The 26,702-nt window shown below is 39.3% G+C and overlaps 1 protein-coding gene across 1 annotated transcript in view; it reads left to right on the forward strand.

The window, feature by feature from the left end:
• ptprsa (protein tyrosine phosphatase receptor type Sa) overlaps positions 1-26,702 on the forward strand; it is a 198,093-nt gene that overhangs the window by 57,530 nt on the left and 113,861 nt on the right. The window contains exons 3-4 of the mRNA XM_037698034.1: positions 9,498-9,643; positions 13,175-13,316. Of these exons, the coding sequence (XP_037553962.1) occupies positions 9,498-9,643; positions 13,175-13,316 (288 nt within the window). The remainder of the gene's footprint in view (positions 1-9,497; positions 9,644-13,174; positions 13,317-26,702) is intronic.

The following is a 26,702-nucleotide window of genomic DNA, read 5'->3' on the forward strand; positions in this document are numbered from 1 at the left end:
TCTGAGGAACAAAAGTCAGAGCGAACCTTGCCTGGTCAATCAGCCTCCTTTTTGTTCAACCAAACTTTGTGTCTGAGCGAGATTTATAGGTTTGTCATGTCCCGCCCTTTCGGGTTCAGACAGACTTGTGATTGGATGTCAAAACCTCTTGATGGTCCGAATGACACCATGTTCAGCCACTCAGGAGCAGATCTTACCTCCATGGCAACCTCCGAAGGCCGCAGACAGCTTTTGGCTCATTCCTACTGATAAGGGTTGATTTAAGAGCTTTGTTTTGGAATGCAGGGACACTTACTCTGGCTTTTGTCTGTGTAGAGTTTTAAAACACGTTTTCTGTGTGTCTGAACTATTATTAATGTGAGAGAATAAATATTCAACCTGTGTTAAGTATAAAGTATAAGAATGTTGTGTTTTAGCGTTATGTTTAATCAATGTGTACGCAGTGTGTCACATTGCTGGGCCCTCAACTCTCAGCTGCTCTGCTCATATGAACAAAGAAGGATCGTTTCCTGCTGCACAAATAAATGAACTTGTATGATTATCCTTAGCACTTATGAGATCTTACCTGTCTAGGTTTCCCTCAGAATTATATCAGAGTCAAAGTCAGAGTCAGAGTTTCTTTATTGTCATTCGCACCTCATGTGGTACATGTGGTGGAGCGAAATTATGTACACAGGGTCCCAGTTACATCCAACAATAAAATGTCTAAGAAAAACAGTAATAACATCTAAGATATGAACTAAGAAAAACATCAACTAAATATACACTAAGCACTCATAACATAAAACATTGAACATCACCACAAACATGAACATGAGTCTGTGAGCAGATGTGCACGCACGAACACACCAACATTGAAACAGATCAGCAGCAACATGAAACAGATCAGCAGCAACATGATATGGTTTTTCACAGTGACCATTCTAGTCAGAGATTCATGAGTCTAACAGCCTCAGGGTAGAAGCTGTTCCTCAGTCTAGTGGTTCCACACTCAACGCTCCTTAACCTCCTTCCTGAGGGGAGCGGGGCAAAAAGTGTGCGTGCTGGGTGGGTGGGGTCCTTGATGATGCAGGTGGCCCTCTTCCTGCATCTGGAGGTGTAGATGTCTGTGATGGTGGGGAGGCTGATTCCAACAGATTTCTGTGCAGCCCTATCAACCCAAACCTGGAGCCCGCCCACGATTTAGGCCGGGCCGAGCCCTAATAATGTGCTTAATGTGCAGGCCGGGTCGTGTCGGGCTTTTTGTTGAGTCAGGGACGCACGTGGCCAACAATCCAATTATTTGACAACATGGCTTGCCATACTACACCTGCTGCACATGGCCATTTGACTGTGTGCTGACCGGCCGGATGAAAGAGGTAAAAAGTTCAGTTAAGCTTCAGATGGACCACTGTCAGCGATCCATCAGCCCAAATGTACGTTCATTCAGCCGTGGCACTCAGCGGTTGATGCACGTGGTGGACGACCCAAACATGTGAGATCACAAAATATCCAACATGTCAGAGCAGGGTCCAATGCAGGCAGAAGCAGGGGAAGCATTTATTATGCTTTGATGGCTTCGATATTCTGCCCCCTTTTCTCAGCCACACGCGTCCGCCGACCATTAATAATAGTCGGTGGTATAAGCAGTCAAAGCTTAAATAAAAATGTTGGGGTTTTTTTTCGGGTCCGGATCTGTAATTACTGTTAATTCGTTGGATTGGGTGGGATTCTGAGCTGATGGCTGTGGGCTGGGGCTGGGTCGGATCTAATTTTTTGGACCCAAGTGCAACTCTGCATACAGTGACTGCTTTCTGAGTTTCCTTAAAGTTTGTTCACTGGATCATGACACATTTTGCCAACAGGCAAACAAGATTCAGTCCAACAGTTAATGCTAAAGTTTAAGCAAAGATCTCCCACATTGGGTAGCACTTGGTGTGTTGTGAAGGACTGTCAGCTACAGCCACATCAAACTGTAGAATGATATATTTAGCATGGACTGAATTACAGCCATTTTTGAATTTGGTAAGGTCCGTTACTTGTGGCAGCCATCTTGAATTGAGTTTATCAAGTAAGTATTCTGAAAATGTTCTGGCAGAAGTTTTCAATTTCAACTTATTTTGAGTGGGAAAATACAATAAACAAAACAAAACAAAAAAAGCTTTACAATAATATCATTCTGCACCTTTATTCATCCCCCCTTTTTTCCCTTTCAGTACCATGAATGCTAAGAGAACTTTGATCCAGTTTTCTAGTTGTAACACCCCAATAATACCAGTTTTTTTTTTTTCTTTCAGATGTTGCTGCTAAATGTCCTGTGGAAGATACCTATTTGTAGAAAGATGGATAATAAGTACACTTTACCAGTCCTCTGCCTTTCTGTGTAAATCACTGAATGGGTGTGCATCATTTTGTCTCCCACTTTGCTAATTCAGTGGATAATGGCTCCTATTTATGACTGGAGAAGCTTTTCTCTGTCAATTACAGTATTAGTCAGAAAGCCAGTTCCCCCCTCTCCCCCTCAGCCTCCTCCCCTTAAAAAACAACTCCAGGAAAGTACCGTAAATGGAGCCATCTCACATTCACGTTCCCACCTCCCACTCTCCACCACTTTATAATCGCAGTGCTGGTGGATTCTATGTTATCAGGTCCAGCAGAGGTAGCGGCCAGTAGCAGGTGGTTGCTGTATTAGCAGAACAAGCGTCTGTGTGCACAGTGTGTTATTACCCCTACCTCCCCAACTTCTTTTCAGTCTTGTGTGCGTTGATTGGTTCTATTCTTGGGGCTGTGTGAAGATAGCAGGGCTCCCATTGCGGGTTATTTTAGCTAAGGCCATGTTCCCCTGCAAGCCAGATAAAGACCAACCGTGTGTGCTTATCAGGGTGTTGCTGTACCTCAACCTGTCTGAGAGAAGCTTAGGAAACAGAGGGAGACGCTGGTAGGGACAAAAGCCAACTGCAGGAAGAATGTCCTTTCAATGTCATTTCAAATATCACCACATCCACACCTAATTACTTTATTTTATTTATTTAGTTGCTAACATTTTACAGCATTTGTAAGTTTAAAGATTTTTTTTTTTAGAAAAGCTGGCACACAGAATGGATCCATAAGTGTTTGGTGCTTCGGCAAGAACAGGTACATTCCAGCCCAACATCACACCAAACGGTGTCATGCTGAACAGAATAACATGTTGCTGACACATCTTGCCACTCCAGGTGTGAAAACTGTGCACCATTAGCAGGCCGTACAACAAGGGTGTATTTGTCTAGCAGAATTGGAAAAAACAAATTATACCATGTAGTATGTCTGAAACGATCTGTGCTCATTCAAACCACAATTTTCTTCATAAACACGATGAAGTAGGGACTGAAAAAAGAAGATATAAACAAAGAAAAAAAAAACTAACAATGTCATGTTAAACTCAATTGCTTTGTCTGCTGCTCTTTTAGCCTCAAAATACAGACTAGTATTTTCGACAGACTACTTTCCACGCCTGGGCAATGCAAACCATGACAGGGTCCTTTGTTGCCAACCAGCAAGTCTTTGCTCCATGTTTTACTGTAATGATAGGTTGCAGCCTCTTTTCATGCAAAAATGTCATCATGCAGTACATGATATTGAACTATGGGCAATTTGTTGTCAACAAAATCTATAGACAACTGGTGATTTCATGCTAAATACCATACCATACCATACCACTTTATTTATAAAGCACTTAAAAACAGCAACATGGCCAACCAAAGTGCTGTACAGCAAAAACAAACAAGCAAAGCACACAGCAAAAAATACATATATCCAAATATGTAAAGATATAAACAAATGACTAACATTATGGATGAAAATACGGATGAAAATTAGCTACTCTGCTAACTCCGGCATATTTACATTGATGCTTACTGCTGACATGTTGATTAATATGCATTGTCCTAATTTAAATAAAGAAATAAATGAATGAAATGAATTATAGAATACAGATAAGTTAAAATCAACTCACACAATGTCAAAAGCCAGGGAATGAAAGTGAGCTTTTAAACGTGACTTAAAAACTGAAAGAGGGAGCTTGCCTGACATGTAGTGGGTAACCCCTTCCACAGTCTTGGACCTGCAAAGAGAAAGCCCTGTCACTCTGAGCTTAAAACAAGTGCCTGGAACCAATAAAAGCATTTAGTCTGCTGACCTCAAGAGAGTGCTGTGGGACATGTGGCTGCAGCAGATCAGCAAGATAGGAGGGGGTAGAACATATACATATATTACTATGTATAAATCATCAAAAGAGTACTAAACATCTTATTGTTGTATCAGTGGCATGTGGAGCCACTTTGAAACCAGTGAAAATTAAGGAAATTTAAGGTATTTATTATTCGTGGAAAAACACAAAATGTAATTCAAAATACAATATGCAAAACCTAGATTTTTGTTTCCATACTGAAATATTTTACAAGTTGCCCATTCCTATATACTGTATTCTACAGCTTAAAAGTCTCTCAAGTTTACCAGTAACTAATGGAGAAATACAGAGAGAGATTCAGTGAACATGATCAAGGCAGAGTTTCATTAGCTTTGCACAAAAGTACCTGATAAAATGTAATAGTCTAGTTTGCTCCACTGTCAATACAACACTGATGGGGAAAAAAGCCCGAGAGCTTCTTCCAGCTTTAGCACAGCATTTTATCTGATACTGATGTCACAACATATCTATAGAACAAATGCAGAAAACATTACAAAAGAGCCCGTTATATCTTGTTGATATCATGGGCCATTACTCGTAACTGCAAAATATTTTAAGCACTTGAGATCCATACACCATTCAACCTTTTCCACCTTGCAATTACTGGAGTTGTAGTAAGGTTAAAAACTCAGGGAAAAAAGAGTGGCTTAAAGTCAGCAGTAACTGGCAACAAAGGCCCAAAGGCACACAGCTAAAGAGAATTGAAAAGAAAAAAAAGGTTAATTATGCTCATCAGAAGTCTCACAATCACAAGCTGCACACCCCCTGTAGTTATTGCAGTGTACTGTTCATTCACAGGCCCAAAGCCAGTTGAAGGGGGCGCTCAGTGTCAAATGCATGAAAACACACATTAACACTCAGCATACACACACTAGAGAACAGTAAGATACACAGTACATATTTTGCTCAACATTAATTTTCTGTGTTGCGTTAAACACGTCATAGAAACATTATAAAACAGCACTGCATAGAAGTTTGCAGTAACCCGCCACATTATTATGATTGCAGTAACCCAGTACATTATCATGATTGACTTCCAAGGAGGTAGACATTGCAGTCTTTCCAAGTCATCTTTAACAAAGCTTTTTTAGGCTTTCTGGATGTGCTTCAAAGTTTTTCTTTGGACATTGGCTGTTTTTTCCACTCCTTTTCTGTTTAGGGATATTTTTAACTTTTAAGCCATTTATTGCTGACATATAAATCTTTCAGGAATAAAAGGTATTTTAAACTTGATATGAATTTGTGCTGTCTAAACACATAATATTGTAAAGAACCAGTGATATTTAGACTCATTATGCACTCTTTTACTAACAGCCTGTCACAAAAACACACTTTGTTTTCATTTTTTATGTATGAAAAATGCCAAAATGATTATTTACGATCATAAAATTGCATTTTAGCCTTTACAAAGTGATTTTCAAAACATTAAAATCTGAAAACCTGATATAAAATAAATAAACTGAATAATGATGCATCTATTTGGTCTTGTTTTAGTGCTGACATGGATGTATTTGTATTCTGCAATTAAACAACTTTCAGATACTCTGTATTTGCTGTGATTTTTTTTTTTTTTTTAAGGCCTGATATTTTTTTGTCTTATTCTTGTCTGCTTCTTTCATTTTTAAGCATAAATTATGCTCTTTTACCATTTTGGAGAACTGAAAAGAGAAAAAAAGCAATAAACAGAACTTTGCAAGACCTTCAGAAAGTTTAGAGGACTATTGATCTAGACGACTTAAATAAGTTCTAAAAGTCTGATTATTTGGAATCAAAATACAAAGAAACAGTATTTTAACTGGTTTGTCATTTTATGAATAATATACCACATTTCCCGGCCTATAAGGCACACCTTTTTGCCTAATTTACATACACTGCAACTTATATGCCGAAGCGACTTATTTACGTTTTTTCCCCCGATATTTATAACCCTATTTTTGGCTGAAATACGACCATTTTCATTCATTCTGACATAGAAAAGACAGTATTGAACACTAACATTTCCAGCCGTTAGATGACACTCGAGTAGTATGGCATGCCGTTTTGTCATGTAATAGGTAAATGTGGCTATTAATGGCACAATCGGCTTGCCATATCCTGCCACCTTTGTCCAGCTCTGGGATCATACCTGGAAAAACTGTCAAATCAGCTTCATTGTGCTGCGCTGCCCTCGAGAAATGCAGCTAATTTGACCATTACCATGCATTTATTAGGTAAAAGTTCAAATGAGACACACCTTTACTATAATTTCGAGCAAACAAATAATTGTTTTAGGTGCTTATCTTGTTAAATTTTGAATAAATGCACAGTGTTCCTCCTTCCTGATTTCCTCCCTCTGCGTTCTCCACAGAGCAGCGAGGCAGCAAATACTTCAGCTGATTTGACAGTTAAAAGTCCTTTTATTAAGGAAATGTTAAACTAAGACACACCTTTACCATAAAGTCAAGTAAACAAATAATTGTTTTTAGGTGGTTTTCTTGTTAAATTTCGAAGAAATGCACAGCTAGTCGTCCCTCTGCGCACTCCTGCTTCTGCATATTGGCTTTAAAAATGCAATTGATTCGACCGTTAAAGTGCATTTATTAAGCAATTATTTCTAGCAAACAAATAATTGTTTTAATGTGTTAATCTTGTTAAAGTCCTCCCGTGCACTGCCATTTGGCAGCCAATCGATTTTTGGCACAACAACGGCCCACATTTCCGGGTTTGTCGGTGGTAACGTGTAACAAACACGACACGTCAGCGGTGGCGCATAATAGATGCGGCATATACCGTGAAGCGACGTATTTATGGATTTTTCCACTTTATTAGACATATTTGGACTGATCCGACTTATAGGGCGGTGTGACGTGTACGGCGGAAAATATGGTACATGTCTCTGTAGTCTCACTTCTGGATGCTGGTCTTTTTCCAATAGTTTGATGATGTGTAACTTGAGGCAGCAGTGATATCTCACCATAGGCACATGTCCTCTGTTTGAGATGGATAGAAACATGAATACATCTGTGATTTAAACAGATTTCCATTTCCACAGTGCAGAACACACAACAAACAGTGAGTTCTGGTAATCGGCCGTTGAAAAGATTCAGAAAGTTTTGAGAAGCTTTGAAAACTTTCTGTTTTGACGTGGTTGTCCAGCACTTTCTGTCTAGTGCTCATTGTTCCCAACAATTTTACAGATTCTGGACCTCCGGTCACCTTTTCTCTCCCCTTTTCCAGCCTTTTAGTCACAACTGACCTTTCCACCTGTTTCTGCACTTGTCCTGTCGTTCTTGATTGTGTTATTTCCTCCCATGCTTTTGAAATTCTATCAACTTTACTTTCCAGCTTCTTTATTTATTTTTTGGGCTGGCTGCCTTTTTTTTATTTAAACCTTCCTCAGTGGAAAACTTTATACAGTACAATATGAGGGAGAAAAAAAAATACAACTAAACCTGTCGGCGGTTAAATTCAGTCACACAGCCAGACAGTCACATTTATTTTAAAACTCTTTCATCCCACGAAGTGAGAGAAAGAGAAGGAGAGGGCGACTAGGTGGAAATGTCAAACGGTCCACAGGAAAACTAATCAAAGAATGCCGGCCTTCAGTGGAACCAATGCCACAGGCCTGCTCTGTGTAAAACCCTCTTCTGTATCAACAGAGGGCACATTGTAAAGGGAGGTCAAATGTGGAGGAGCCGTGTTGTGTAAAACTCTACTGTGTAGTTTCAGAATGGAAATGGAAAGTGGAAAATGCCAGAAGGGATTGTTGTATGCCCCAAGCAAATGAAGTAGGCCCATTTCTGGATGACTGAGAAAAGGCTAAGGCGTTGTTATCGAACCACGACATTTACATTATTCTGGAAACATATTCCTGTGAGAGATATGGTAGAAATGAGCTTAATCTTTTGTTTGATGCAGTTTTCTCCCATGAAATAGGTTTTATTTTTTGTAATTTTGACCTAAAGTGCAGTCAGTTGGTAAAAAAACTTCCAGTTAATGCCAATCCTACTTTTTTTTTTTCAGATTGCATTTTGTTGTGAAATTTGATCATGGTGTTTTAGCATTCTTTTACCATTACCTAACAGACTTACAATTTACAGCTATGCAACCACAAAACCGAGCACGTCGGTATTTGAACTAAGTGCCAATTCATCAGCATACCCAAAATAATCTAAATATTTGCTTTATTCAGCCATCTTGAATTCATAGCACAAAATAAAGTGTAATTTGAAAACATGTAGACCGTTGGAGATTTTTTTTCTTAGTTCTCTGAAGGATATCTACATTCTTATTATTGATTGAAGAATCACATGGTTTTGAAAGATGTAAAACCAGCTGTTTGAGCTTAATTATCCATCAGTGAGTTTGTGAATTTTTCCACAGTATTCACATCAGACATATTTGGCTTAATATTTGGAGGCAGTGGGTTGAACTTTAAATGCAGTGCCTTTACTTTCCTAAGGCGGTAAACTCACCCTTCTTCTTTTCCTTTGCCTTGTCTCACACCATTTCTCCCTGTTTCATTTTCCAGCTCAGCATCCCTCTTCACCCAATAATGAATGCAAGAATTCTCCTTCATATGTGTTTAGCAGTGTCTGGAGGCTGGTGTCGGCCCATGGTACTTTAATTATTAATTTCACGTTATGTGCTGGCCGTTTGATCATCCTCGAATATCTGTATGATTCAGATTTAACAAGTTCCCCAGGAGATGCTGTTTTCTCTTTTTTCTATCAAGCTTGTTGTTTCAAACCTGCTGCAACTCAGGCGTGAGCAAAAACTTTTGACAGACTGTCTCTGTTAGATTTGAGCGCATGCATTTTTGGTTTGTGTGGTGTAGCTATTAAATTGTTGCTTCATTAGCTCTTCGCTGTGTCAAGCAGAAGTGTGTTTTATAACTGTCAAATCAAAATAAAAACCTAACTTTTACTGGCTCGTAATTTTAATGATCTTTTCCCAGAAGTGGTGGTGTCCTTCTCCGTAGTCTATTTCCTGATGGAGTGACAGATTTAAGCTTCTAATCATCAGCAGCTTGGCATAACATTAAGATATATATTCACAGAACTATAGAGCACTGCAGTTTGGGGAGTTGATGCGGCTGTGAGATGCACACTGAAAATGAGATATTGACTGAGATGAGATATATGTGTCTGTGTGGATGCATGAACATGCACTCAGTTGGCATTTGGAAGTGAGCCCCTTTTCAGAAATCTAATTAAACTAACTGAGTTAGGACCAGTGGTGCAGCGTTTGTCTTGTGGCCTGTTCTAATATTTTTTTCTCTCTCTCTATCTTTATTTGTCTTGCTCTCCAGCACAACCACGGTTCACTAAAGTTCCTGTTGACCAGATTGGCGTCTCGGGGGGCGTGGTCACCTTTGTCTGTCAGGCGATGGGCGACCCCAAGCCGAGGGTTAGTTGGAACAAGAAAGGGAAAAAGGTGAACTCTCAGCGTATAGAGGTAAGTTTGTGAAACCTGCTGCTGTGATGGTTGGACTTGTGTTGAAACAGTTGTGTCATGCAAAACTAGGTTATAAAATTACAACCATAACTGAGCTCATGTGGGTTTTATAAAAGTTAGGTTCAGAATGGTTGACTGAAATACATGAAATACATGCCCTCATATCAAGAGGGTTTGTTTCTGTTCAGCGCCCTGAGACGACTTCTGTTGTGACTTGACGCTATATAGATAAACTGAATTGAACTGAATTGAATTTTGGAGTTTGTCTAGTGTTAATTAATCGTAAAACATATTTTTTTGTATTCTCGTATACAATGTACATTCTGATGCGTAATAGCAGCTGTTCTTCGTTTTTAGATTTACTGTTTTATTATCCAGAGCCAATCCCAACATGCATGCAGCTCAGTAAGTTGATACAGCTGTAACACATAGTTTTAATCTTTTGGTAGTCCCATTAAATTTGTATTATTATGGTATAGTCTCCATCTGTTTTAATGTCCATAGACTTTCTCTTGTCACACCATACCTTCTGATCCACTCAAGATTATTAAGAAGTATTGTTTTTGTACTATTAGTGCTTAGCGTATTCTTAGTTTAGCATATTTCTTAGTTCATATCTTAAATCTTATTATTCTTTTTTTCTTTACAATTTATACTTTTGTTGGATGTAACTGGGACCCTGTGTACACAATTTCATTCCACCACATGTACCACATATGATGTGACTGACAATAAAGAAACCTTGACCTTGATAATTAACAACACTTAATACACATAAGCATCATCACTAGATGGAGTGTAGCATACACTTTTCAGCACCCCAGCTCTAAGGCCAAGATCACAAATCAAGGTCAAAGGGTGTACAAGATATTTGCATGCGTGAGCTATTGCTATAGATTGCAGTATTGCTGTATAATATTTGTTTACATGTGTGTAATATAGAGCAGTTGTGCCCAATAAATCAATCGCGATCTACCCGTCGATCTCAAAGGTACTATGGGTAGATCGCATGGCATTAAAAAAATAGATGTCAGCCTCGCATCCATCCTCACTATGAAATTTGTCACTTGATTGACATACAGTGCAGCCAGTCTGTGGCCCCGTTTACATGACATGAAACCGCAGCCTTTCTTCTGTGGTTCAGCTGTTCATTTACACGACAACAGCCCTCATTCTCTCTGAAACCGAAGGTTTCTGAATCCAGGTCTCAGAGTGGAGATTTTTGGGGAACCCCCTTACGGAGGTGTGAAATGCTCCGCAAGTGAAGTCGCACATGCGCACCACAAGCGTTTGCAGTCCAAAGTTTTTCTGCACTAACAACATTTATAATAACTGTCATAGAGCAGTGTTTTTGTACTACTCACTCTTTTTCAGCATGAAGGAGCAATACTAATCAAATCCAGGGTCCAAAGAGATGCTGGTGTATTCACCAGTTTGGACATAACTGTGGTCATGGAGACGCTGCATGTGCAATGAGTGCAGCTGGGTTGCCAGATAAATTTAAAATGTCTTATTTACCCCTTTTTTTTAGGTTCACGTGCTCAACAAACACAACACACACCTCATCTTAGAATATCTTTACTAAGCATATATGATAGTTTAGGTCAAAATACTATCATTTTAAATCCACAGTTCATAATTTCTTATCTGGCAACCCGACTCATGTGGAAACTACAGCATTTTCGTGTAAACCCGCTCATTTTTTGTTTATTATCCCCATTAAACATTGAAAAAACACAAACGTTTCCAGAGGTTGTTCTCTTGTAAACAGGGTCTTATAGTAGGTAGATCACTTTGACTTGGTCATTTTAAAAGTAGCTCGCATGCTAAAGTGTGGACATCCCTGAAATAGAGTATGCAGTACTCTTGTCTATTTATTTATTTTTATACTGCGTGATGCTGTTCTAAAATCAAACTCACATGATGTTATACATCCTTATTACAAATGTGTGCTATTTTATTTTTCCTTTAGCATTTTGACAAAATGTTGCGGTTCAAATCCACTTCTCTAACTTGTAAACATCTACGAGTTCACTGTCAGCTACAGCTGCCTGCTAATGAAATGCAGAGCTGTCCTCTTCCTTAAACTCTGTCCTTTTTTGCACTTGACTGACTCTGTTTGTGTCACCTTTTTCCAGTGCTGTTTTTCTTTTTTTCTAGATGCAGCCCCGTCTGTGTGATAGGCCTGTGTGTTATTCATGATGTTTGTTATTCACTTCTCGGCAGGCATCCCAGATGGCATCTCTAAAAGTCTTGACTGATGCTCAGTGTCTCTTAATTAAAAAGTTGCTCTGTTTGACAATGACAACAATGACAGCGAACACATACATGTGCACACTCAAACCCACACCTACACATTGCAGCAAGAAAAAAACCACGGGAGGGCACTGAAAAGCAGAAAAAAAATTAAAAGGGATGAAAATGACAGGAACATCAACGGAAAGATCAGATTCCCCACTGAGGACAAAATAAAAAAACAAGTTGTTTTTTTTGTGCACTTTATTTGTGCATGCTAAGTGGAAAACAAAGCCAATGGTGCAAACAAGCCAATAGAATAGATGTTTCTCTTTTTTCATTTAGCATGAAATAAAAAAAGGAAGTGGTAGTTTTTTTTTTTTTTTATCTTGTCTGTTCTACCCTCTATACCGCTGCATTGATACTGATCATGAAGCCATGCTCTGCAGTGTTTTTAGCCTAATTATCAGGTGGGGCCTGGCATGTAGAGCAGATGAACAGCAGAGATGCTAAAGACTCATATTTGTGTCATGTTTTGCTCAGATCTCAGCAGCAAGTCCTTCTTTGAGATGGTGTAAAGTTCCCTGGGGAAGGACAGATACTGGAATAGTTGCTGTGCTGTGAGACTGACAGGCTGACCATCTTTCCTGACACATCGGTCCAAAATTAAAACACAAGAGATGGGTTGGGTAAATGACTGCCAGTGGTAAAAGCTAGGAGTAATTAACTCAGAATTACAATAAAATAAATTAGAGTTTTATGGCTATTGATGAATTTAAGAGAAATGCTAAAAAGTTCATCCACATGCGACCAGAGGGCTAGTGTTGGTGATAAATGTCAAAACTGCCACACAATTAAGTTTTACTAACAGAAATGGATAAAGGTTTTATGTAGTTCTTGTTCAATAGCCTTTTCAGTAAAACTATAACATGCAACATCTCAACTTTCTGGATTTTATTTCAAGAGGTTTCTTTTACAACATAGCTTAGAACAAAAGCCTTCGTGAGACCACAGTGTATAATTACAGAGAAAAATTAGATAAAAATACAAACCATGTGTAAAGAGTGTTTCCATATATTGTGTTTTAGGAGCCTTAGGCTATAAAAAGAATAGACACAAAGTATTTGTCCAAACAAGCGTATCTTGTTTCAACATGTTTCTTCTTTTTCACAATAAACAAAAGCACACCCATGCCACGTGCATGCCTGTCTTCAAGTGCCCTACCTTGCACATTTCAAAACTGGAGGTGTTTACAGTAAGATCCTGATCTTAGCTGTTTTGTGCTTCACCCCGCAGACTATTGAGTTTGATGAGGGTGCCGGCGCTGTACTCAGAATCCAGCCACTCCGTGCCCCGCGTGACGAGAACATCTACGAATGCGTAGCTGAGAACAGCGAGGGCGAGATCACCGTCAACGCCAAGCTGTCCATCATCAGAGGTGAGTCATATACAGTGAAACAGTGTGCTGAGCTTTAATATCAACATGTTTGTGGAAACCCAGGAGCCCTTTTCATGTGTATCTGCCAGTATTTGAGACAACCTGCTTGAGAACGTGTCTGTACTTTTTTCTTTGGAATTAGAAATGAGGAAAAACCTTGCGTTTACTATAAAAGTTGTTTTTATGCATGTATACAGTCATTTTTCCATATATTTAATCTCATTATTTTGATTTTTAAAAAATGCATGCCATTTCATTTCAATCCAGAAACATATGTCTTATGAAGGCCTACACTTCATCTATAAAATTGTTATTGACTGAGTCCCAAAAAATCTTTTCATTTCACTTATTTCAGTCTGTAACAGACTCATTCTAATTTCTAGATGAAGACTGTGAAGACTGAAAATGACACATTTTCATAGCACTAATCAGCTGTCATTCATACAACAGCTGCACCTCTCACTGACAGCTTACCGTGCCCCTGAATGCAGTAGATTGATTGGCCGTCCACAGACAGTCAGACCACAACATTTGACAGATTCACAGAGATGTCCACTCCAACAAAATTATCTGAAATGTTTAAATAAAGTCTCCAGCAGATGATAAAGGTGCCACTTTGGCTTAAGCAAAGGCAATTTGGTTGTTGTGAGCTCAGAGGTCACAGAGGACAATATCACAGCCAAGCAAGCATGCTGTTACATTCTCACACTTCAATCTTATACTACCTTTTTGTCTGCTTTAAATGCAGACAAACATACACAATGGTGTCTTTTTCTCTTTTGTTCTCTTCTGCTGCCAGCTGCCATGTTTCCAGGGCTGGATGAAGCTGAGCTAATGCTGCCTGGCTGGCAGCACACAAGCTAGGCCTTCATGGCTGTTGCATCCACAGACGTTTGTGTGGGCAGTAGTCAGGTGGTGATGGTGTTAGACCAGATAACCTGGCCCAATGTCTTGGTCTTATTTTCTATAAAAAAACAACAACTGGACAGTTCTGTATTTTCTCAGATGTGAAGCTACAATTACGGTTTAATTATTTGTAACAGGAGTACTGGTAGTTAAGTGGCAGCTGCCTGCAAACCGTTAGAATTTAAGTATTCTTTTCTTTAATTAATCCAATCCAAATGCACTCCGATTATCTAGGAATGTCTTTATCACCTTAGTTTGTTTTAGTAGAAAATATCATGGGGCTCACAACAGATTCTGCTGCTTTTCAACACATGCACTTAGCTTCAGCAAAATTATTTCCAAACACAACCCTAAAAATCCAGGGTAGTTTATGGGTCAAACTTGAATAACAATCTGCATTAAGGTATACATACTTTATTAAGGTTCTGAATAATAGTGGGGGGAAGGAAAGTCTGGGATTATCATCATTGTACGTTCCCATACAATGGCAAAATTAGTTATCTGCATTTAACCCATCTCACCTGGGATACAGGGATACACCCAAGTGGAAGTGCCCGGGGAGCAATTAGGTATTAGGTGTCTTGCTCAGAGACACCATGACATGTGGAAATGGCTGGGAGTCGAGCCGCGACTTTCTGGTCCCAAGTCGGCTGCCCTACCTCTACCCCATCTCAGCCCCATAGCAATAGCTTCACAATGTTACAGTATGTCATAAAGTGAACACTCGTTATTTATCAGACTGTGCTATGTTGCATGTAAATGAAAACACCATTGTAAGTATTCTAGCTTGACCACGTAGAAATAGAGCTGTCATTTCTAACCCGGGCGCAAAGCCCAACCCTAATTTGGGCTGGGCCATAATAATGTGCTGGATCGGTGTTGGGCTTTTGATGACGTCAGCGGATCAGCCGTGATCCAATTATAAGGGAACTTGGCTTGCCAGACAATCCAATTATATGGCAACATGGCTTGCCATACTTCACCAGCCACAGGTGGCTATTTGACCGCCAGCTAACCAGCCTTGAAAGAGGTAAAATAAAGTCCAGTTAAGCTTCAGATGGGACGGGTACTGCCAGGAAGTGATCCATCACCCAAATGGACGTTCAGCAACTGCACTCAGCGGACGCACGCGGCCAACGACCCAAACAGGTGAGATCCTAAAGCAGACATGTCGTGGCAGGGTCCGAGTCTGAATAATGCAGAATGCAGGCAGAAGCAGGGATTTAATGCGCTTTGATGGCCTTGAAAGGACAAACACCCCCTCAGCTCCGATTTTCTGCCCCTTTTATTCAGCCGCGCGCATCCACCGACCGTTAATAACTATATAAGCAGTCAAAGCTTAATTAAAAATGTTGTGGGGTGGGTTTCAGGATCGGACCTGTAATTAATGTTAATTCATCTGGTCGGTTGGGGTTCGGAAATGATGGCTACGGGCTGAGGCCTAGCTGGGTCTGATTTTTTTGGGCTCTGAAGCAACAAAACTTAGAAATACTAAAATTTGTATTTTAGAATTATTATTTAACTTAAAGCACTTTAAGATGTTTGACTCATGTGGCATCAATTATATTTATGACAAACTGCATTTGCTTGAACAAACAGTTTAAGATGCAAAAAATTATGTATGCAGGTGTACAAATATGGTTTGATAGCCATGCTGCATTTTTGGAGTTCTGTATAAGCCCACTCCAGAGAGTCTTTCGCAATGAAAGAGTGGGCTTGTAGAAAAACCAAACATCAGGGAACAAACACATCAAACTCTGTTCTACGTGTTTAGACATGCCCATGTTGGTCTGTTCAGAAGGAGGACAGAGCAAATCTACAAACCTCCACAACAGCTCAAGGAAAAAACAAATAATTGAGATTGACTCTGCAAAGATTCCTCTAGAGTCCAGAAGAAAATGGCAGAACTCCTGCCCAGGCAGGACCTGGCACTGAATGAGGGATTGGGGTGTGAGGATGAGGGTGAGCGATAAGTAACTGAATAGAAGCGCAGAATGTTCTGTTTACCTGAGAAAGTAGGCTGAAAGAAAGTAAAACAGAAGTGTGAATACAGAAGAAGAATTCAATTAGGGATGTTGGTGGATTAAACCAGAGGGAAAAATAAAATAAAAACTATTGGAAAAAGTTGGCTTAAGATGAAGTAAGGCAACGGGAGATGCAGATGATCAACAATGTGGAACAGATGAAGAGGACAATGGCTGGATATGGGTCCTTGGAACATGGCAAAGGATTATAGGATATAGGACAAGGCACAAGAGACATTTCCAGTAAACAGAGGGGATATGGTCTGGGATTTAGAGGCAGAAAATGGGTCGCCACGATGGGTGACTTGGCCAAAAAAGCTGTAGCACACATATGCAATAATGTACAGCACATGGAAACCCACAAACCTGCATTAACAAATGCACATAAATATGCAGTAAGATTTTGAGCAAGCATTCATCCGTGGTTTTACACAACAATGCAGAATCCTCACAGAATGAGAATTATTTCCTTAAAATACCCGCAAGTGTTGGCGTCTTTGCGTTTAAGTTTTTGTAGAAATGTGTGTGTGTCTGTGTGTATACCAAGAACAGTGGAATATATTGCTTTTGCTGTCGTAGTGAGAACTAATTTAGCATGACAGCATGTGGGATCTGTTTGGAATTTCAAAAAGTATTTATAACGTCACACTTCTCGCTGCACACAACTCCATGCTTCCCTGCACTTTTAAAGATACGCACGAATACAGCAAAGATATAAAATCCTTTAAAGCTCTGTATAAACATATAACCACACCTGGTGCGCAGCATTCACCCACTAACATCTACAAGAAAATGTACACATATATGTACACTGAACTTAAAAATCCGTCAGTCAAAGCCACATTCCCATCTCATTCTACTTTAACTATGCTGTATCAATGACAACACCTCATTTTGTCATCTGTTGTTTCTGCGTTGTTTGTATGTATGATCATGCTGTATGTTGATGGCGATGGCAAGGTGCATTTAGCTTTCACAGTGACACCTCCTTGGCTGCTCGAGCAGCAGCTGAATACCTAAGATAGGGCCATCTGGTCCCTCTAAGACTTTCACGCTGTCCTCTGGGAGTCCTTGGAGAGGGACCGAAAAACATATGAAGTACTCTCTCAAGATGACACAACTTGTTCTTTTTTTTCCTATTTGTTGTCAGTTTTCTTAACTTAAATTTTATTTTATTTTATTTTATTTTTGCAATGATGTGTATTACAGAGTCAGAAGTAAATGTGAGTAAGTTGCCACTGAGGTATTGTCAGCTCACGCGGTTGTGAGCAGATCACAGCATGTTATCCTTTTTGAGCCTCTCCTCTTTCCTCCCTTTTACTTTTTCTGAAATATTGGGCAACTCTGATTACAGTTGCACTTGGATTATCCATGATGAATGCCAAGGACTGAAAAAAATTAGTCAAATGTTTATTATTTATTTGGGGGAAAAAAAAGTTTTAAAAGATTCTCCCCTCACATTTTGCTACCCTCAAACTGATCACAGTCTGCCATAGCAGCTCTGGAGGCAAAGATTTACTGTTTGTTAAATTAAGCTCCTGCGTTAAAACCAGCAAACTGCTTCATTCTGCTTGATCCAAAAGGCACACTAAACTCACATTTATGTCCCCCCCCCCCCCCCCCCCACACACACACACACATGCATTCACTCAAACACAGTCAAGCTCACGTCTTTGTTTTCATTCGCCACTCACGGCCAGGTGGAACCAATCAAACTTATCCTTCTCTGTCTGTCAGCATTTTCGTACTCTGACCCCAAACCTTCACTTTTCTCCTCTGTGGGTACTAAGTTGCAAGCCTGGTTTTTGTACAGAGCACTTGCTTTGTTCATACTTTTTTTTATGGATTTTAGTGGAAACTGGTGAATTATTGCTGCCTACATATTTGTGTGAATTAGGGAAAATGGGTTTGAAGTCCTCACAAATTGCATGTGCAATTTTGATTTTTTTTATTATTATGATTGCACTGAAACTAAAAACTACAAAAATATGTTTTTGGCAAAAACCAGCAATGTACAATCCAGCCTCAGAGGTCATACACTGTGAGGCATGAGGGTCTACTGTTTGATCAGGTGGTCTGAAGTTGGGCAGTTTTCACAACGGAACAAGTTATGGTGAATTTTAATGTTTTTTTTTATTTATTTTTTTATTATTTATCCGCAATGATTCACTGACACGGTTGATTAATGATGCATTTATTTATTTATTTACTTATTATCAAAAAGACTGAAAGAAACTGTGAAATGACTGAACATTTGACTACACTGAATGCTTTATAGTATGTATTTTTGACAATGTAAAACATTATGAATTTGTATACAACAGATTTTAAGTGAAACAGAAAAACAGGCTTGATAAGATTGACTTTTCCCATTTTTTTGTCTTTATTTTAGAGCATTCTTGCTTTCTGATATTTGTTTCCCCCAAAACTCCACTTTCTCCCCTCATTTTTGTTTTTTTAGTAGAAATCCATGCTGTTTATGTGTTTATTGTTCCAACACAACAGTAAAATACAGTATGTCATATCATATTGCACTGCATTGTATTGGATCAACTCCATCATATTTTATTGTTTTGTATCATATGTTGATGGCTGTCTTGCTATTAAGGTGTTGGGTTTAGATACCGGTATGTGTTCTTATTTCCAACGTACCAATAAGTTCAAGGTACATAACTAACACATGAGCAGGTGTGTGTGAAAAAGAGAAGGAACTATAGCTTCTGTCCTGAGGTGGGACAGTTGGAGAACAGTTGATGTGAGGGTGTGTTTAGTTAGTGAAGGGTTTAAGTCTGATTAGAGTGTATGTGTGTGTTCAGCAAAAGCAGTGGGAGACAAAGACAGAGAGAGCCAGCAGGCAGACACTGGCCACCGAGTAATGAGACAGTGAGGAATAATCCTGGCAGCATCAGCATCAGATCTGTCCGCTTTTCCCGCATCTGAGATGACCTTTGCTCTCTTCCACTATTCTCCAGCACCTATAGTAAGACCAAATACGATAGATTAAACACATGTAGAAACTGAAGGCTTAGCATTTCTTGAAGGAATGTGCATTCCTGCTGCCTTTCATGTTTGAGTTTATGGAAGAAGGACAGAGTTGTATCCACTTTAGTCGACCTTAAAAATAATGTGTTCCTAATGGCTCTTAGCTACAGTGTGTAACAACACCAAGCCATTTTGTGGTTTCAAAGGTCAGTTTGCCATAGCAGTATCTTAAATTGAGTTAGATTGACAAGCTAATTTGGTTAAAATATAAATTTTATTATTTTCTAAAAGTTTAAACACAATTGTATTGTTTAACAACAAGCCAAATCATTATGAAATTGTCATAAAAGGAGAAGCTCATCAATATTTGACACTGAATGAAAAGAATTAAAGAATTCCTCTTTTAATGGAGCGTAGACACCAACATTCCCTATAAGGTGCTTTGCCATATTTTCTATACTTGACGGTTCTGCAACACAACATCATTTAAGGGCCTGCCCTCTGCCAGTACCCAACCCCACTCAGCCCGGTTTATAGGACCATCTTTTTCATGGTTCCAAGTGAATTCCTCTGAGGTGACAATTTTGACGTAAGCAGGAAGCAGCTTGGCAGATTGGCCAGTGAAGCTATGTCACTGGATTACCCATCCAGCACATACATGTGAAGTCTTACGGGTTTTCTGTAAACTGTAATGATTTTTTTCCCCATGTTTTATGACTACAGACACACAGAGACAGTTTTACAGATTTAAATATATATATATATATTACGTCAGACATCAGAGCAAGAGCGTGTAAGGAAATGCTAAGTTTGCTCTGTCCTCCTTCTGGTCCTCCTTGCTCTGCATCGCCTCTGAAGCCCCCCCCCCCCCCCCCCCCCGTATTGTGTGAGAATACTACAGATATTTTGTGAATTTTATGCATTGAAGATCAGCATATAGGTAAACATCCAACTGGGTGTATGCCAGTATATTTGCCAGAAATAACAGCAAATTACATCTGAACTGCCATTTCCTCTCTGATCATTGTAGAGTGTGGGTTAGTTACTTTGCTTTTTCTAGTTTTCTAGTTTATAGTTCAGTATGGAAGCTCCACAAACAGTGCCATAGACCATTGACGAGGTCCAGACCGTACTGTCATTGTTGGCACATCAAATGATTCAGCACAAGCTGGACAGCGCTACAAGAAAGCTCCCACTTTACATTGACGATCCACCCACAGAGAGGAGAAACGCGTCACAGTGGCAATTCACCTACATCTAAGAAGAACAGAAAATATGAGAACTGAGTGGAGTCGCACTTATCTATGGCAAAGCAGCTATACTGTGTTCAAAAAGAGCTTCTCTACCTGTGTTTGCCAAGTACATTGTCTCTACCTTGTGCCTGACAAACAAGTCAATTCTTATTCCCAAGCACCACTCTCTGCCTCCAATCGTAAATAATACATTAGTGCTGTTAAGATCTACATCCATTGGCAAAGGTTGTCTTCTAACGGTCAACCCATTTTTACATTTGACTTCTATTATCAGCATGTCAGTGCAAGCATTTGTTTTACTCATAAATGCTTTATTTATGCTAGTTTTTGTTGTTGTTGTTGTTTAGCACAGAAGTGAAAGCATGAAATTAAAAATGTAGTTGTTAAATGCTGTCTCATGAGAATTATGGTACATAAAATATTAAATTATTAGTACCGGTATATATTCAGTGATCATTGGTATGAGGTCCTATTCTCTACTGAGGTGGGACTCCATTGCCATTATTGGTGTGTAGAGGAGGGCAGGGAAGGCACAAACAACAAATCAATAGGTGGATGTTGACCACATGGATGACCCTCATGCCCCTGATCTCTTATTGGAAGCTTAAGAAGTTTTATGCTGTTTCCTCAGGATCATCTCCTTTTGCTCTCCTTCAGTGGACTCTAGTGCTCTTTCTACTCCTAAAAGCTGTCTCTCTACATACCTTTAACCTTTTTTATCCCCTTGCACCACATTATGCTTCCTTGCTGGCATTTCTGTACCTATCAGAATACCATCAGCCTTCTAGCTTTCATTCCCTCCCTTTTTATTAAATGAAAATTCATTCCAGAGGAAATTCACTTAGATGGGAGTTTATGACCACTGAATCCTTTGATCCTCTGAACCTGCAGTTCTGTAATCAGTTATGATTGGAAGATGAAGGACCAAGACATAAACTCAGTAGTTGCAAGAAAGATAAGAAGAAAAAGGGGAAATTAACTGAATAGATGTATTGGAGGAAAATGGCAAAACAGTTTGTGTCTAGACTGGGGGATAGCTTGTGATGGGATGAGATAGGTTTGAGATACTCGTGACCACTCTGTGTTTTGAGATAAACTGACACATTTTTTTAAGTGTCAAAATTTAAGCAACAAGATTAGAAGCCTCTGCAACTTCAGTGAGAAAATATAAAACTTTAGCAAAATTTGCAACAACAAAAATCTGGAGACGTCCTTGCGAATTATGTTTGCCAACTAGTCGCCAGCAGTTGCTGCCCACAGAGATGCTGCTTTAAGTACTGTTGATGTGGGAGGGACAGTGGGTGGTGTCCGATTAGGTCTGGTTTATTGATAGATCCATTAGACATATAAAATGACCCTTTGATGGTGCAGTGAGCTGGTCAAGGGAATGCATGAGTGTTTATGAGATGTTTGAAAAATGAAAGGTAACCATATAAGTATTTTTTTTTTAATTGTCTTCTCTTTTTTGCCATTTATTATGCCATAACACAACCATTGTGTTAGAAAAGTAAAGACTTTCTTGCTACCTTTCATGGTTAGAATTCTAATTGTAGCAAATGTCACTATGTAAAATCAGGTTATTAATATTACATGTTCAAAATATGTTATAATACAATTCAGTTCATGTGAAATTAGTGGTTCGATACCCATCATCAGCTTCTTACCATTAGTTGTTAAATTTCTATACATTTTCAGCAGTACTTTCCTTGCATGTGCCTAATCAAAAACGTAAATCACTTTTCAGTAATTATGAAAAAAAAAACTTGTTTAGATGAACTGCATGAATCATGAATCATGAATTCAGCTGTATTTATATAGCTGAATGAAATGTGCAGGTGGACAGAAAATATCTTTGCCTATCAAGTTTTGAAATAATCAAACAAAACTGAAAATGTATTGGCTATTCATAAATGCCTTAAATTATATTTGCTTTAATTGCTGCATTTAAAAAAAAACTTAAAAGAACAAAGAAAAAAATAGGGTTTGACTTTTTTCCACACCAGAAGAGAATTGGGATAAAGTGGTAGATTTTATTGAAACTGAAGGAGTGATGACACTAGAAGTGGCCCAGCTCATGCATAAAGAATAGGAAGGGGATGAGGCCTGGACCACCAGCTTCATCCATATACATAAGCCAACAACCCAGGTAACTGAATTCATAGAACACAGGGGTCATGCTGTGAGCACAGCAGGAGTGGCCGTTAATAAGACTTAAAAGTCCTCGGTGGCTCACAATTGCCGAGTGTACGCTTTATGTGGTAAGATGGAAGGCAATGCGAATATTCATTTTTGGCTTGAGGATACAGGTCAGTTAAGACAAAATGAAAGGAGAAGCCCAGCGAGTCCTCAAAGATGTAATATTACACCAACAAGATAAACAAGATATGTTTTTTCCAAGACTAATATTCTGAAAATTATTTCATGTGAACATATAAATATCTTAGCAAGACTTTGGGTTAGGGTTAAAAAAAAGTTGCAAAAAGGCAGGAACATTTTTTTTTTTCTTCTTTTGGCTTATCCCTTCTTCAGGGGTTGCCACTTCGAACTAAGTCTCACGAAGACTTGGCAATATATATATATTTTTTACGCCGGATGCCCTTCCTGACACAACCACAGACCACTGAGCTACCACAGCCCTCTGTGTGGAGCAGAGAGCTGCTATCTAGGGCACCCGGAGGATCAGATGGTGGGAGTTAAGGGCCTTGCTCAAGGGCCCAGAGTGAGGCAAATGAGGGTGGAGGCAGGTGTGGGTGTTTCACCTATCTCACCCACATTTTGATGTTGTTGGTACCGAGAGTTCAACCGGCGATCTTCCGATCGCAGGCCCACCTTCTATAATCTCTGCGCCACCACTCCCTAAAATGCAGGAACAAAAATAAATAGGTAATTTAAAAAAGGCTAGACTAAATATTTTTCACAAAAACTCCAAAATCGAGTGCAGCCAGGAACCTACCGGATGTTGTATCGGATGCTCTTCACACTCAAAATACATTGTGTCACTTGGCTTAGAAAAGGTTGAGTACATAATGTTCACACTTCCAATGGGAGAGCATACCCCCTATTTGTTCCACACAACATTTTCAGTCTCATTATTCCATCATTCTAAATCCAGGGGATTAGATCAGCAATGGTCTCCCAGAGCTCGATGCATTTGGACTCCCTTCCCTTCCTTTTCCAAATGCCAAAAAAGTTCTGCTGGAGGTGGAAACTGAAGATCTCCTGGATCAGAGCCTGTGGCAGACTTTTCCTGCACACTGTCACTCAGCACTTGGGCACAGCAGGCATGTCCAGCATCCTTCATTGCCATCTCATCCAACTCACTTATCAGTTGGTGATTCATTGATGTCTCTCTTTGCCTGAGTCCCCAGGACATCTGGTCACAGTTATATGACACAATTACAAAGTCCCTCATCAACCTACATTAAACTACCTTGAGCTCTGTGAAAAATTTCCATAGGTATGTATTATTGGTGCACCTTGGTGGTCTTTCTTGGTCTTATTGTATACTATTCCTTTCCTTTGTGATACATTTTTCTGACCAATAACCAGCTTCCTATCCACTTTTTCTCCTAACGTTTTTGCTTTGAGCCTGGCCTATCAATATTACCCTTTTACTTATTTATCTTGTTGTCTTTTAAGTCACTATGTGGTCTAACACTCCTGTTTCACTGCGGTGAAGTCCCAATCCTCTCTGACCCTTATTGTCACATATGCTTGTTTTTTTTTGTGTTTTTTTTTTTCCATTCCTCAAAGTGACATTGAGCAATTATGTGGCAGACTCATTTTTCCGGTCCTCTGCTCATTTTGAGCCACTGCATATTCATAATTGTTCTGCTCACCAAAGGTGCCTCCGAACCTCTCATTATGGGCTTGATTGCACTAATGGCCCATCAAAACAATAACCTTGCCCCTTCGTACCACCTACCAACCTCCCTGAAATTCTTTTGCTTTCTGTGTGGATCTTTTATTGGAAGTCTTGGGATTTGTTTGGGTTAGATTAGTTGTTTTGGCAGCACATTGCAGCAACTCAAACCCTCACAGGCTGTTGTTTTGGCCCAGTGTCTTGACTAGCTTAGCAAGGTCTTTGCTTCACATGTTAGAGGTTGATTATCTGTCGTCACTTGGAAGCCATAATCAGACATGGAACTTTAAATACTGCAAAGTGTGTATTCATGACATCTTGTTTATGATACACCTACACAAAACTTGACATTTTATTTCTACCCATCCATCACAGATAAGCACAACTGGCAAATAGAGGTGTAGTAAAATACAAATCATATGTACCGGTAATATGAGCATTTCAGTAGTTAATAGTTTTTCTTAAACTTAAGTTTCATTGCATTCTTTTGGACTCCAACATTATTGCAAAAGTTTTGGCGTATACTATGTTCCATTAAATTGTCAAAGTATTTTCTCATTAGTGTCTTGTTGAAATAATTTGTGTCAACTTGCTACATTTGCTGACTAAAGCAGTTTTAATTCATTTTTGTTTTGTAGGTCCAAGTGTTGTGTATCACTCCTGAGTTAAAATGTTGCTGATCAATTTGAATTTTTTATTATTTATTGATTGTATTTAATTTGATTGTTCAGTATCAAATGGTCAAAAATGTTTACAATTTAAATAAGGATATATATATTTTTTAATTTCAAGCAAATCGATGCACTTTAAGCCCTTTCTGTTACAGACTATAAAACCATGTTAGTAATCTTTGTTGTAAGTTGATCTATATTTCTTTCTTTCTTTAATTAATGTTAATAAGGGTACAATGTTATGCAGGTGTATTTATAACTAATTTTTAGACAAATTATACAATGTACAGTCGCGGCGGAGAGTTGGGGGGCGCGAAATGTTTACTTCTTCCTAGGGGGGGTTGCGTAACCGAAAATAATTGAGAAGCACTGATCTAAAGGGAATTAGTTGTCAAGTATTTGCACACATTTTCCCTCTATTATTGTAAATTTTCTGTTTTAAGGACAAAGAATCTCCTAGCACACCCCTAGCTTCACATGTATACCACTTAAACACACACACACACATTTACAGCCACTCACCACCAAACTAGACCTGACTGTTTGACGTGTCTACGGAGAGGCACTTCCCTTAATGGCTCTGACCTCATCTTCTGTCTCCCCTGGAGTTTGCCTGTCCTATTCCAGACACTTCAGGAGCCTGACAAGTCTTAAAGAATTGGGGTGAGATGTGCATACAATATGTGTATGTGTGTGTGATGGGAGTGGCTGTTTGATAAACTGCCTCCTGCTGCGACAGGTAAACAGAAATTGTGTCCTTTTTTTTTTCTGTGTAACTTTTTCTATGATCAGGGCATCACTAGAGCTGTCTTTGACATTTTCTATCATTATTATGCCATTTTTGTATTGATGTCTCACCAACTAAAAAAAAGTCTAAATAGTGATTTTTATTTCAAGACACATTCTTCAGCTGTTTTAAGATGAGAGACTGAAAACATGTGCTGTTATAATTATTTTACCTGTCCTTGCATTAGAAGGGTCATTTTTTTTTTTTTTTTTTACCTTTGTCAGAAATTAGGCCCAACTTAAGTGTTGCAAGATCTATTCAGGCATATGCGTTAAATAAATTCATACACAAAAATAAAATTCTGATTTTTAGTCTTTCACAAAGAATATGCAAGTTAAGATCATGCATTGTTTAGTTCAAAATAACCAAAAATGCATAATGTGTACTGAATATTGTTTATCTCAGAATAGTGTACTAGAATTAGTAAAATCTGCCAGATCATTTGACAGCAGCCGTAGTTTTTACATTTAGAACAGCACAAACAGTCTGTGAATTTCTTGGTTCAAGGACTTCATCCATCCATCCATTATCTTTACCCGCTTGTTCCATTTTGGGTCACGGGGGTCGCTGGTGCCCATGTCCAGCAATCACTGTGCGAGGGGCGGGGTACACCCTGGACAGGTCTCCAGTCCATCACAGGGACACATAGAGACAAACGAGACAAACAACCATTCACTCTCTCACTCACACCTAGGGACAATTTAGAGTTACCAATCAGCCTTAACATGCATGTTTTTGGTCTGTGGGAGGAAACCGGAGTACCTGGAGAAAACCCACGCATGCACGGAGAGAACATGTAAACTCCACCCAGAAAGGCCCCTGGACCGGGGTTTGAACCAGGGACCTGCTCGCTGAGAGGCAGCAGCTCTACCAGTTGCGCCACCGTGCTGCCCTGGTTCAA

Source organism: Nematolebias whitei, chromosome 3, assembly GCF_014905685.2.
Source record: "Nematolebias whitei isolate Nwh7 chromosome 3, NemWhi1, whole genome shotgun sequence".
Lineage (NCBI taxonomy): Eukaryota > Metazoa > Chordata > Actinopteri > Cyprinodontiformes > Rivulidae > Nematolebias > Nematolebias whitei.